Consider the following 13324-nt stretch of genomic DNA (forward strand, 5'->3'; position numbering starts at 1 on the left):
AATGCCTCCCATTCCTGTGTTTGCTCCAGCTCTGGCAGAGCGGGGTGGAGCATGGCACAGCTGAGTGCCCCATGTTCTCTGCAAACCGAAGCAATGGGGAGGAAGGAGTTTGGTTGCTTGAGCAGTATCAGCCTTGCTGATGGTACAATTTTGCTGCCTCTTCGCCTCCCACAGATCCAGTACAACGGGCTGAATGTCGATGTGGACGGCCGCACCACCAAGAAACTCATCACCAACCTGAAGCCCCGCACGTTCTACAACTTCGTTCTCATGAACCAGGGCAATAGCATGGGTGGCTTGCAGCAGAACGTCGCTGCCTGGACCGCTGCTGACATGTTATCAAAGAAGCCAGAGGTGACCCACAAGCCTGATGCTGATGGCAACGTGGTGGTGATTCTCCCAGATGTGAAGAGCTCTGTGCCTGTCCAGTAGGTTTCTGTTAAACTGCAGACGCGGGGTGCTCAGTTTATGTTGCGGGGGTCAGCCATGACGGCTGGAGTCCGCAGTGCAAACCCGCAAGGGCAGTGGCAGGGTTGTGTTCCCTGTATTTTTAGCCTTGCTTACTGTTGTCTTTTGGAGCTACTTCCCAGAGATAACAGGGGATGCTAAAGAAATGCAAAGGGAGTAAATAAGGAGACACATCATATGGGGCTGCCACTGAATCCAGGCCCGTTCCAGGAGCAGCAATAACAACTGTGCTAAATTAAAAATAAGGGGCTTGCTGGATTGGGCCAGTGGGGCTGTTTGGGCAAACCTAGCCTTCCACATCAGTGTGTGCACTCTCTTCTTCTGTGGCTCGTGGAAGGAGACTAATTCCTTCTATTTATTCTGATTACTCCCAACTCTTAGGGCTTACTACATTGTGGTGGTGCCTCTAAGGAAGTCCCGGGGAGGACAGTTCCTCAACCCCTTGGGCAGCCCTGAGGAGATGGACCTGGAGGAGGTGAGTGTGGGTGAAACTGAAGCCAGCTGTAGGGAGAGAGCAAACAGCTGTAATGGATGGGATGGTGACCTGAGAGCCTGGGAGGGGTGGTTTTGGGGTGTCTGTGCTCCACGTTCTGAGTAGCTAAGGTATGGCCAGTCTGAGTGGGATGGTTTGGCTCTCCTTCCTTCCTGCTCCCTTGATGGTGCTGAAGGCGTCAGGGCTCAGAGTGTTCCTTTGCTTCCTCCAGCTCATTCAGGACATTGCCAGGCTCCGACGCCGAAGTCTGCGTCACTCCCGACAACTGGACTTCCCCAAGCCCTACATTGCTGCCCGTTTTCGCTCCCTCCCCTCCCACTTCATCTTGGGGGACATGAAGCACTATGACAACTTCGAGAACAGAGCTCTGGAGCCGGGGCAGAAATATGTCATCTTCATCCTGGCAGTGCTCCAGGAACCTGAGGCCGTAAGTGCTGCCTGCTTTCTCTTGCCCTCTTCAGATGCTCGTGCCCCTATATCCCCATTATCAACCAGAGACGGCAGCTGCTCCCTCGTGAGCTGCCGGCAGCCCTGGTGCCCTCCTGGCATTCTCTGTAACTCTCTCCCACCAGATGCCAGAGCTTGAGGTTTTTTTCTTTGTAAAGACCTTCCAGTCCAGCTGTGGAGCTTTTGCATGTGGCTATTGGAGCTGTTTGTGCTTGTGTCTGCATGCAGCAAACGTGCTCTTCCAAGCAGACAGGCTAATGACGCAAGCATCGCGTGCACTGCTGCTGCATTTTGCCAGTCTTCATAGGCGGGACTTGCTACACTTGTGGCTCCACATTTGAGTCCAGAATGGGGAGTACTGAACTATCCACTCAGTACTACACTCAAGTTCAGAGATCCCTAGGTCAAACCCCTTTACAAAGAGTAATTTCTTGTAAAGGCTGTCCTTGTATTCCTTAGAGCAATGACCCTGGACATCCTGCTTTGAGAGCAGCATGTCACACGCCTGGTCATTGCTAAGTTCCCCGCCAAGCAGAGAAGGGAGCATTTTTTAATGGAAAACTACATGTGCTCTCTGCTCTTTTTACCACTTCAGCACCTGCTGATTTCAGTGGTGCTGGGTTTGGCTTTATGAAAACAACTGTTTGAATATTTACCTGCCTCCTCCCTCATGCACAATAGGAAACAGTCTAATACTTTGTTGTTTTTAAATCCCCCCATGGAGTTGTAGCAGGGAGCTATTTGAAATTAAGGATTTTCAGAGGTTTTTTGCCCAAATAAATATTTAGTTGTGTATTTGATATTAAAGGATTAGGCTGACACGCTTCTGAATGGGTTTCTCAATCGGATTACTGCAGCTTGTGGTAATTTCTGCTTTAGAACAAGGTACTGCATACTCGCTCACAACGGCCTGGATTCACAGCAGCTCCCAAGTATGTAGCAGTATTTCAGTCTTGCTGAGAGCTGATAGAATTCGAGGACCTAGAGCCCAGATGTCCTGTTCTTGTCCCGTCCCAGACTTTTCACTCAAACCAGGGCATGCCGGTTCTCCTCTGTGCATTTTAGTTTCTGTAGTTTCTGTGTAAGATGGGAGGGAATGCAGCCTTCCTGGGGTGGGGAGACTGTAGCACTCATGAGAACAAGCAGGCAATGCCCGTTAGTCAGGACTCTGATGGGTTTGAATGTGCCTCTGGTTCTCTTCAAGAGCCCAGCTCACTGCAGAGGGACCAGAGGAGACATACTGCATTTTATTAATTTATATTGAATTGTAAGGGCTGTTTTTTTTCAGTCACCAGACCAGACTGTTTCTAAGCATTAATTCTTGTTTTAATCCCCTCCCTCTTTCTCTGTAATCCCATCTGACTGTCAAAATCCAGATGGTTACATGAGAGCTTGGAGAAAGCATTTGTGTGTTTGTGGCAGTGGAGAGGGCTCAGGGATGTGGTGGAACAGAGGCATAGTCAACTGGTTTTCTAAAAGCACCTTCCTGGCTGCAAGATTAGGTGAGCCATGGGCACGAGCCAGTCTACAACTTCACGTGAATGTGATCTTTCAATGGTCTGTCTTGCCTGGACCGTTGGAGGAGGAAGATACCTGTCACGTGGATGCTCACAGACAAGAATTTTTTCTATAGATTGAAGAGGGCATTTTCTCTGTTCTTACTTGGTTTGTGTTGCAGAGAGCTCACATCCTCTCTAGCAATTTCTCTTGTGGAATACTGTATGCTTGCCCATTGTTTTCAGTCCCCATTCCATCTCTGAACTCTGTTCCACAATCTTTCATGTCTTCCAGACTTTTGCTGCTAGTCCTTTCTCCGATCCCATCCAGCTGGACAACCCCGATCCACAGCCGATCATTGATGGAGAGGAAGGGCTGATCTGGGTCATCGGGCCCGTCCTGGCCGTGGTGTTCATCATCTGCATTGTCATTGCCATTCTACTCTACAAAAAGTAAGAGATGCTTCTTGCCCAGATCTGTGACCATTCCGAATGTCCCCAGCTCTGGCCCCTAAAGGGGATTTCCTCCTTGGTCCTATAGTTGTCAGCTGAGGGCAAATCCTTCCACCAGCACCAGAGAGAGGAGCCTTAAGGCACAGTGCTGAAATGGAAGGGTCTGACTGGCACAGGAGAGGTTAGCAGTGGGTTGCAGGGACTTGCTGCTTCAGAGTCTACCCCCATGGCACTCTCAGTAAAGCTGTGCTTGTCTGTAGACAGTCTGCTGTGGCACATGTTCAGTGAGTTTGTCAGGTCTCTTGCCTGTCTCCTCCAGAAGAGCTGCTCACAGCCACAGCCTCGGGCTCCCCTTCCTGTGCGTTCTGTGTGTGTGTGTCTGCACAGTGGGGGTGATGCAGAAAAAGCACCTTTGTGCTGTGGATCAGCAGAGGCCTCCATTGTTCCCAAACTGGTTTTCAGCTGGAGTTGGGAGACAAGAACAGCAGCAGCAGAGGTGTAATGTGAGTCTGCAGGAGAGAGGAAGGAGCAACCCATGGAAATCTCTCCCTTTTCCTTGGCCTTCAGAGCAGCTCATGGTGTGTGGATGGGAACGGGGGCCCCTTGAGCACACACAGGCCACACTGTGCAATGAAAGAGGAAGCAGATGCTGCGCAAAATAGATCAAGAAAAGGGGCAGGATGGCAGCTATGGCCAGTGCAGGGGTGTCCTTAGCTGGGACATCTAGTACCCGGGATGGAGGGAGCTTTCTTAACTGTACCCCATCTTTCATCTGCACAGGTGTGTTTGCTTATGCACATGGGTGTGTCTTTTGCATCCCAGGATGTGTGAAGCTGCAGGACACACAAGTGCTCTGGGGCCAGGTGCTCAGGTGGCCCTTGTTGGTGTTTATTAGCACTGATCTAAATGGGTAACCTGTGCTGGTCCCACCTTCCACCTGTGTTACCAGGGTTAGAGCTGAGCACATGCTTCCCCCTTCCTCTGCAAGTCCTTTCTAACCTGAACATTTGTCTTGTCTTCTCTCCACTTACTGCTTTCCTGGACAGCAAGCCAGACAGGTAAGAGCACCAGATTTGCAATTTACTTAGGTTCTTTCTTGCTGTGTGTTAGGTAGTGTTTACTGTCTGTGGTGATGGGGCTTTGTTGGTACAGTTCCTACCATTAGATCTGTCCTAACAGACACCCTGTGCCAGACTAGCACAGGACCATGTTTGAATCAGGGCAGAAAAAGCAAAGAAAGCCCAGCTTTTTCCTCCTTGTCCATTCCTAAATATAATGGCCTTTCTCAAGCTGAGCAGCAGTGACAGTAAATGGCTCATAAAATGTTGGGTTAATGGAGCAGACAAACACTCATTTGTGTTGCAGTCAGAGGTGAAAGCAGGTTTTCTCCATGTCTGACTGCTCCGTGCAGGCTGTCCCTGAGCCACTGGCATACTGGAAGCAGAATCTCACCAGCTGAGCTGTCCTCGCCCCGTTGCAAAAGCTCTTCTTGCCCCATCAGCCAGGGACTTCTAACAGAGTTCGTTTATGACTGCAAAAATGAGACTTATTTCGAACCATTTCCAAGGCTGGGAGAGCTTTCACTGGAAGTAACTGATGGGTTTAGCCAATGAACTGTTAACAGCAGTTTCAGAACTGTGGCAAAAATAAACTACTCCCAAACTGCAAAGTGGTGTAATTCCAGAATGCTGCCCCATGCAGTGCTGGCAGGGCTCATGCCACTTCTTCTAGCTATTAATGACATTAAGGCACAGCTAAAAATGTACTGAATAACCTCCTCTCTGAATAACCTCTAAGTAATTGCCATTATTGCTGCAGGGATATTATTGGAGGCTTCTGTGCAACCCAAGGCAAGGAGCTCTACAGCCATCTTGCTAGAAGGGCTAGGACAATATTTGCAAGCCTCAGGGTGTGGGTACGTGTTTTCTGTCCGCTGGAGAAGTTCTGCTCCCAGCAGCTTGTCACTGTTCCCTTGCCAGAGGTTATCACATCTTCAGATAAGCACTGGGCTTTGCTTCCAAATTCTTTTCAAGGAGAATGAGCCAGGTCAGCAAAGACTTTTCAACTGCCTCAGCTAACCTAGCCCATTTTGAGCAAAATATATTAGGAAGCACTTACATGTGCAGCTCAGCTGGCAGGTTGGAGCGGGCTTCAGCTTCTGGCAAGGAGGTGAGACAGATCTCAGCAGGCACAGCTGTGATGGGAGAGGATGTGTCTACACTGTTTTTTGAACCCAGATTTTTAGGGTTCTGCAGATCAAAAAAGGTTGAAAACCACTGCTCTGACTTCTCTGTCTGCAGCAAGGCACTGAGAGCTCCTAAACAAGCCAACAGAGCAATATCAGTATTTTATGTCCAAGGTCACAGCCAGGAGATTCTGTACTTTTCCAAATGATTATGTTGGCTCTGGTTCTTTCAGGCTGAAAATGGTTTGGCCAGAATTGGAAGGTTTCTGCTTGCAGAGCTCTGCAGAGTTCAGTGGAGGCTTGTCTGCGCAGGGAGGCTGAGGTGTGAGTTCACAGCACCTCAGCTGCTCCTTGCTGCCTGTCTGTACTTCTGCTGTGAGAAGGGGGAACTTCCAGACTTGTCTGAAAGCTGCTGAGGGGCTGCTGGGCCATTGTAAACCCATCAAATACAGCACTGACAAAACCTTCCAAACCTCATCCCTTTTCTGATGCATTTTATGTAACTTACCTTGGCTGCATCTGGCCCTGATTTCAGCGGGAGCCGTACTCAGGTCTGAACATGGCCTGAGTTGCTGAAAAGACTAAAAGGCCCATAAGCTAAGATGCTTTGTGTTTTTGTTTTTTCTTTTTTTTTTGTTTTGTTGGGTTTTTTTTTTTAAAGCAAACGGAAAGATTCGGAGCCGCGGACAAAGTGCCTCCTGAACAATGCTGAAATCACCCCTCACCACCCTAAGGACCCTGTGGAAATGAGACGCATCAACTTCCAAACTCCAGGTAACCGGCTGCAAACCAGCCTTTCTCACTGGGAAGGCAGGAGTGGAGCAACTGCCCTTTCCTTAGCCCCTTCCTGCCTGCATGAAGGCTGCTGCAGTGCTGCCTTTGAGACCTAGTGCAGCCAAGGAACCTCAAAGCCTTGTCTATGCTAAGCGAGACTGCTGAAAGAAACCTTTGCTGGGAAACCTCAAGGACCTTGCACAGGCTCTACCCAGCACTAGCAAGGCAGGAAGAAGGGCTTTCCTGGATACCCAGCTAAATTGGTGCGTTCTGGGCTAAGTACGCAGCTGCAAGTGCCGTGGCCGTGCCAGGCTTGCCAGACCACCAGTGCTGCTGTGCAGCGCCGTGCCTCGTGCTGGGAGATCCCCAGGGGCGGTGGAGGTGAAGCGTGGCGGGCTGCCCAGCCACGTGTGTAACTGGCGCTTCCTGCACACGTGCCAAAACACTCGTGAGGAGCCAGGCCTGCCCCATGGGTTGTGCGGAGAGAGAAAGGCAGCTGGCTGCTTCGCACAGGCGAGGCAGCGTCTCCTCGCTTAGGGCAGGAGCCATCGCTGCAATCAGCTGCTGAACTAGCGTATAAATGCACTTAACTCCTGGGCAGAGAAGCTCGATGCACCCTCCTTTCTGTACACGTGTGTCCCCATGTACATGCATGTCTAAGCTGCCTGCATGGCACCTCTGCAAGCCGCCACTGACACGGCCCGGCACGGGCACGTCCTCACGCAGACAGACACTTGGCGATGCTGAACAGTGCCTGTGCACTGGTACACACCTCTGCCTCCGAGTTCCTGGTGCTTGAGGATTTGGAAGGGAATTTATTGTGCTTTTGGGGGGCTGGCTGTTGTTTTCAGTTTGTTTGTATTTTTTTGCTGTTTTGTGCTTGTTAGTAATGTTTCCGCAGCTCCTGTTTCCCCATCCCATCCCAGTCCTGTCCTTAGCGTTGTCTGAGTTTTCTTAGGGTGAGGTTGGCAAGTCAATAGGTACCCAGAGGGTAGGGATCTTTGGGGAAGCACAAAGGCAGCACTGAGCTGAGGGTTTCGTATTGGAAAGAGTTAGGAACAACCCATTGGTATCAGCCCGAGCTTAGGAATGATTGAGTCTCGGCTGGGGGATGGAAGCAGGTTTAATCCCGTATGCAGGAACTGAATGCAGGGCAGTTCAGCTGCAGTTAGGTCCCTAAATCAGCTCTTACTCAGTGGTGCTTTTGCAGGAGGGTCTGAAGGTGTTTGAGATCTGCAGCAGGAGAGCAGTCTGCTGTCTCTCTGAGCATGTAAGGGACTGAGCAGGGCACTGCTTGGAAAGCTTGAGAGACTCCTGCTGCCCTTTGTATAAGCAGCTTCTTTTGAGCGTCCCCAGCTGCAGCTCAGCAGCAGTTTGCATTTTCCTGGGCTCAGTGTTATATACAGGGTGCAAACAGGCGCTCCCTTTGGGAGTGTTCAGGTTGGCTTCTGGGTGCTCCAGGTGGTGATGTGAGACCCAAGAGAGAGAGCTGTGCTCCCCCATGTGAAACCTATGCTGAGATAAAAGCAAAGATAAAAGGTTGTGGCCATCCAGCTTAGCCTGGGTGCCAAGAAGCAGCTGGGAGTGCTGCCGTTTCATGTGTTTCCCTTACTGGGTATTTCTCCCTGTCCCCACAGGATAGCAAAGTCAGCTAAGGGCAGTTCCGAACTGCAGTTAACGTGATCAATAGATGAGTGAGTCTGTCTTCTGTCGCCCCTGCTGTTTTGGTCATGCTGTACCTCTGACTTCTTGGTCTAAGAGGCTTGTAAAAGGTAGCTAGGACATGCAAACCTGCCATTAAGGCTCTGCTAGGCAAAGGTCTGCAGAGCTCAAAAGACTGCGCGGCTTTGTCTGGTCTAGCTTTAGAAAGATGCTGCCACCTTTTCTTTATAAGTTTATCTGGCCAAAGAGTTTATCTGGCTAGTTTATTCTGCTATGTAGTTTGTAAAGCAGTAAAAGGTTTTAAAGGCTTTGGGAGAGTTGATCACCTGCCTCCCACGGGATTTTGCAAACAGTTGGGTGAAAATGGATGGAAAATCAGAGCTTGAAGTGTGTTGGTGATGATGGAGAGATTGTGGTGCAATTTGTAGGGGAAGAATCCATAGGTGCTGTCTGAATTAAAGCCATTTGAATTAAATACACTGTGGTTTAGAAGAGGGCCTGTAGGCTCTTCTCCAGCCAGATGACCCGGGGTCCAGCAAGCAGAGAGTCTCTATCCTGTCCCCAGCAGCAAAACAGAGTGGGAATGTGGGAATGGGAGTGTGCGTGAGCATCTGTGCAGCTCGGAGAGGGGAAAGCATAGCACATCTTAGATATCCTGTCCTAGCCTAATCAGCACGAAAAATAACTTTCTTTTCCTCTTTAGATTTATGTTGTTTTTTGTTTTTTTATTAGCATGAAATTTTTAAAAAAGTGTATATTTTATTTATTTTTTTTTTTACTGTTTTCTGCAGATTCTGGTCTGAGCAGCCCTCTCAGTGACCCTGAGTTTGACTTTGAAAGTTAGTTCCTGTGTGTTTTTGTTCCTGTTGGTTTCATTTCCCCCCATTATTATTTTTTTTTTCTCTTCTGTCGCTTTCCTTTCCAATTCTGTTTCGTTCCTGTTACTATTTTTTTTTTTTGCCGGATTCTCTGTATTCCTGCGGTGTTTGCCTATCTCATCCCTTTTCTGTGCCATCTGTTTGTCTGAACTGCGCTTCCAGTTTTACAGTATCAAATAACAGGCCTTTTGCAAGACAAGGGTAGTAGCAGCAGAATAGAGTCCCTGGTAGCAGTGTGGGACACTGTCTGTCCTTCTGTGTCTCTTTTGCTGTCTCAGGAGAAAGACCTGGGTTCAAGGCTTCCTTTTCTCCCCATTGTCGAAGATGTTTCATTTCTGAAGCTTGGCTAAATGTCCCTCGTACTTATTCACGGGCAGAAAGCAATCTTTTGTGCACCGGTGTGTGAGCGTTGTATGTGCGCGTGCCTGTGTTTTTGTGTTCATTGCTTCGTAACGTGGGGAAAGAGAAAACCGGAGCTGCAGCTGACGATCCCCTCGCTCTTTGGAGAGAGCTGCACAGGCACCTTTTCATGTCAGATGAGGAAAAGGGCCATTTCCCATCTGTGGCAGGTGCCTGTTCCTTGGCATCAACTTGTTCCAGGAGCACAAAGACCAGAGGCCTCTCCACGGTCCTCCACACCCCCTGGGTTCCGTGCAGAGTGCCATCCAGCCGCGGTGATTTTGCAAGGATAAATGGGCTCTGGCCCATGTAACAGATGTTAGGGTGACGTTTCTGGCGAGTTGGCTGGTGCACAGAGAATCAAGTCTTTTGTGATAAGATTAGAGAGATTCAAGTGATTGAAATGTTAGATGAGACTGGCTCTAAAAGACTTCATCCCCATTAGAAGCCAAGATCCCAGCTTTGCTGGGTGGGTTTTGGGTTTGATGTTTGTTTTTTTTTACACTGGGCAGGGAAGTAGATGTGAGGTTTCAGCTGACAAATGTGAAGAATCACAGATGCTGCTTGTGCTCGGAGATGTGAGGGCTGGGACAGTTTTCTGAATAGTTTAATCCAAATATTGGGTCTCTTTGGTATTGAATACTCCTGTCAATACTGTCCCAGTCCACCTGCCACCTCCCCTCAACCCTCTTATTGTAATAGAGGGGTTTTGTGGGTTTTTTCAAGCTGCACTGATCCTTGGCTGAACCTCAGCCCACGGCAGCGCTCCCTCTGCCACCCTCGCTGCTGTGGGAGGTCTCCCTGGGTGGCAGCCCCACAGGTAGCCGGGAGGCTGCTGGGCAGAGGAACCTGCGAGCCATTTCCCTTCTTGTCTAAAAAAGAGTTGTTGAATTAAAGCAAACAAAAGAGAAGCTGCTGCAGCTGACGCAGCATTGCCGGCTGGTACCACTGGGAAGTACTGCTCCTGGCTCATGTAATATCAGACTCCTCCTGGATCTTAATGGGAACCCCGATGCCCTTGGCATTTTGACCAGGAAAGTGTTTATCGCTGCAGAGGTTTCCGGTCGTCTTTTACTATAAAGAACCCTAGAAATCAATTCGACAAGGAGATTTCTGTCTTTAACATCAGCAAAACAAGGCAAGTTCCCATGTGCTCTCAGCCAGTGTCTGTTTGCTGTGGGGTGGAGGTGAGGGCAGGGTGTTCCCCAGCAAAGACAAGAGCTGGTTTTCAGGAGCCGGTCACACTGAGGATTTTTCCTGGAGCTTTTATGAAGGAAACTTGTGAAATCCCTTCAGAGGGAATGACACGTATTGCTCCATGACTTTTAAGCCAGAGAGAATCTGGGTGTTTTTTTCTTGCTTGCTCATTATTACTGAGTTCTCTGATCATTTATTTTTTTCCTTTTAATCTGCGTGTTCGTCATTTGGGATTTCATTTATGGCGCTGTGTTTCTAAGCACACTTCAGCAAATAATCTGTAGGTTTTTGCAGCAGAGTCAGGTGATGGCAGCTGGGCCAAGAGCTGCCTGGCTGCCTCCCAGCCCAGGTGGGAAGAAGTCAGCAAGGGGGTGACCCGCAGAGATCTGGAGACAGCTTATTGAGTTGCCAGAACTTGTTCTGAGTAGGGTTTGGCTTTGCTCTAATGCTACAGCTCAAGGTATGTTTGCTGCCCTCTTCAGCCCTTACTTTTAGAGGCAGAAGGACAGACGCTGTGAAAAGTGTTTATAATATTAACATGGTTTGGTCTCTGATCTCTGGCATCTCAGCCAGTGTGGCCCTCCCGTCCCATGCAGGCAGAGAGAGGACCAGTTTCTCCAAACGCCCCCAGTCTGCCTCCACTGCCGTGATACTGGGGTGGATGGCAGCCACCTTCCAGTCCAGGGTGGGAAGCAAAGGAGAAATCTTCTCCACGTGCAATGGGCTACAGGACAGCAAAAGATAACTAGGAGCTTCTCCTCCATGAGCTGGGAGAGACTTTCTGCCCTGATCCTCAGCAGAGTAGCGTGGAGCCAGCGCAGCCTCCAGAATACTTCAGGGTTATTTTTATGAGCTTTTTTGGTCTATTCCGCCCCGCCACCTTCTATTTTCAGCCAGACTTCCTTGTGCTGAAAATAGGTATCTAGTTAGCTTAGGAGAAACCTGTTGGAGTGGTGGCTCAAATCCCCACTCTGTGGCAAACTCGTCCTGTCCCCAGGCCTGGGGGAGGCAGCATCTCTGTAGAAGTCACTGTAAAACTGAGGATGTCATGCTTGCTTTGCCATCTCTGTGCTGAGTTTTCAAAGTATCTGACCATGCTGCTGCCACTGCCGCTGCTTTGTCGCACACCAACACCCACGGGGCTCGAAATTCTCCCTGGCTTCCATCTCTTCTCCACTCCTCTCCTTCTCATTGGGGGCACTGCCCAGGGCTTCTCGGCATGCTGCTGTCCTTGCCTGTCCGCTGTCATTCGTAGCGGGATCAGCTGGCAGACAGCATGGGAAGCCTTTGGAAACACATGATCCAATGCAGATGAGCAAAGCACGGAGCGCTTTTCCACCTTGATTTGTAGTGTAGCTATTTGAGATGATAGGACGGGAAACATCCCTGCTCTTTCCAGAGCTCCAGCTGCCCCTTCTCGGAGCAGGGTGTGTAAATCACACTCCAGACTGAAAACGGAGTCTGCCTTGGCTGCTCAGCCCCGTTCGCGGCCGAGATGTGTCTTCAGTCTGACCAGTCTGATGTAGCGTGGCCCTCCCACTACCAGTACATCTCAGAGAAGATCGAGTCTGTTCTCTGGCAGTTCTGTCTGCCTCAATACAAGCACAACTACGTGTTGGTGAGAATTGCAAGGGCAGCAGGTGAACTAGGGTCATGAGGCATTGGTCTCCCCAGCAAATTGTTTCCCATCCCCCAGACCAAGAAGGGGCAAGAGGATCTTTTGCCTCTCCGTCACAAAAGGTAATGACATACCCAGCAGAGACTGCAACAGGGGCGGTACAGCCTGCTCCGCAGGTGGAAAAGGGAGGGTGAGGACAGAGCAGTGCTAGCCATCTGCAGGCTGTGCTGCAGAAGGAACATCATCTACGAGCCATGAGTGGGAAGAGGAGCCAGTGCTTGACATTTCCATACCTGGTCGCGCTCTTGGAGCAGTGAAGGTTAGACTGCTGCATCCATGAGCTCACCAAGAAGCTTACAGAGCCAATGTTGTGCAAAGGACAATTCCTGAAAAGCCTCCCCTGCTTCCCCCCATCTGCATTCCCTTCCCCTGCCCCACATCACCATGGTTGGCTGGATCCCTGCCCCTTCCCTTCTTTTGTGTTGGAGTTTGTTTATGATCGTTGTGGGTGCTGTAACATTTGCTGCGTAGGTTCCTCTGGCAGCGTTTGCTCATTTTAAGTCCACTATTGGAATCGCTAACACGCATCTGCTCTTCGGATTTTCCTTTTTGTTTTGCTCTGATTTACACATTGAAAATGGGGCCATCATGGGAACACTCTCATTTTACTGTTTTTTTTATTTCCTTGATTTTTATTTTTTACTTCCAAGGACACAATTTCGAGCCCTGAATTCTTCTCTTCTAACCTCCCTACTTTCATTGCAGATCTTACATTGTAATTTTTTTTCTTTTCTTGTTTCTTCTTTCTTATAAAGTGTGCAACAGTTGTGAATTTTAGTTATTATTAAATGAGATTCTTTTCCTGCTGTCTTGTCTTTTAGGTATGCTCAGCCACCCACCAATCCCCGTTTCCGAGCTGGCTGAACACACAGAGCATCTCAAAGCTAATGATAACCTGAAATTGTCCCAAGAGTATGAGGTATGAGCAAGAGTGAGTGCTGTGCATGGGTTCGCAGAGCCAGGGAATTAGGAAATTCAGACAGGCCCTCATCCAAATAAACATAGCTTCATTTTAAGGATCTGGTTAGTTGAAATAAAAAAAGCTATTTATGTATTTAAAGTTAAGTACTTGCTCAGTGCTTTGCTAGGTTAAATTCCAGATCATAGAAAAGAAAGAGGCTTGGTTCATGAGCCGTTCCCTGTCCAAAGAGTGGGTATCTTGGACAGGGTGTGAGCTCCCTTCGTGGAGGGGGA

The 13324-nt window shown here is 49.3% G+C and overlaps 1 protein-coding gene across 3 annotated transcripts in view; it reads left to right on the forward strand.

Moving 5' to 3' along the window:
* Positions 1-13324, forward strand: part of PTPRS (protein tyrosine phosphatase, receptor type, S) — a 101270-nt gene that overhangs the window by 72099 nt on the left and 15847 nt on the right. The window contains exons 17-24 of one of the 3 annotated variants that reach the window (XM_009318402.1): positions 175-428; positions 850-943; positions 1173-1388; positions 3200-3357; positions 4404-4415; positions 6204-6316; positions 8770-8817; positions 12952-13049. In XM_009318402.1, the coding sequence (XP_009316677.1) occupies positions 175-428; positions 850-943; positions 1173-1388; positions 3200-3357; positions 4404-4415; positions 6204-6316; positions 8770-8817; positions 12952-13049 (993 nt within the window). The remainder of the gene's footprint in view (positions 1-174; positions 429-849; positions 944-1172; positions 1389-3199; positions 3358-4403; positions 4416-6203; positions 6317-8769; positions 8818-12951; positions 13050-13324) is intronic. The other 2 variants (XM_009318404.1, XM_009318403.1) reach the window with 2 other exon arrangements.

Source organism: Pygoscelis adeliae, unplaced genomic scaffold (assembly GCF_000699105.1).
Source record: "Pygoscelis adeliae isolate BGI_AS28 unplaced genomic scaffold, ASM69910v1 Scaffold582, whole genome shotgun sequence".
Classification (NCBI taxonomy): Eukaryota; Metazoa; Chordata; class Aves; order Sphenisciformes; family Spheniscidae; genus Pygoscelis; species Pygoscelis adeliae.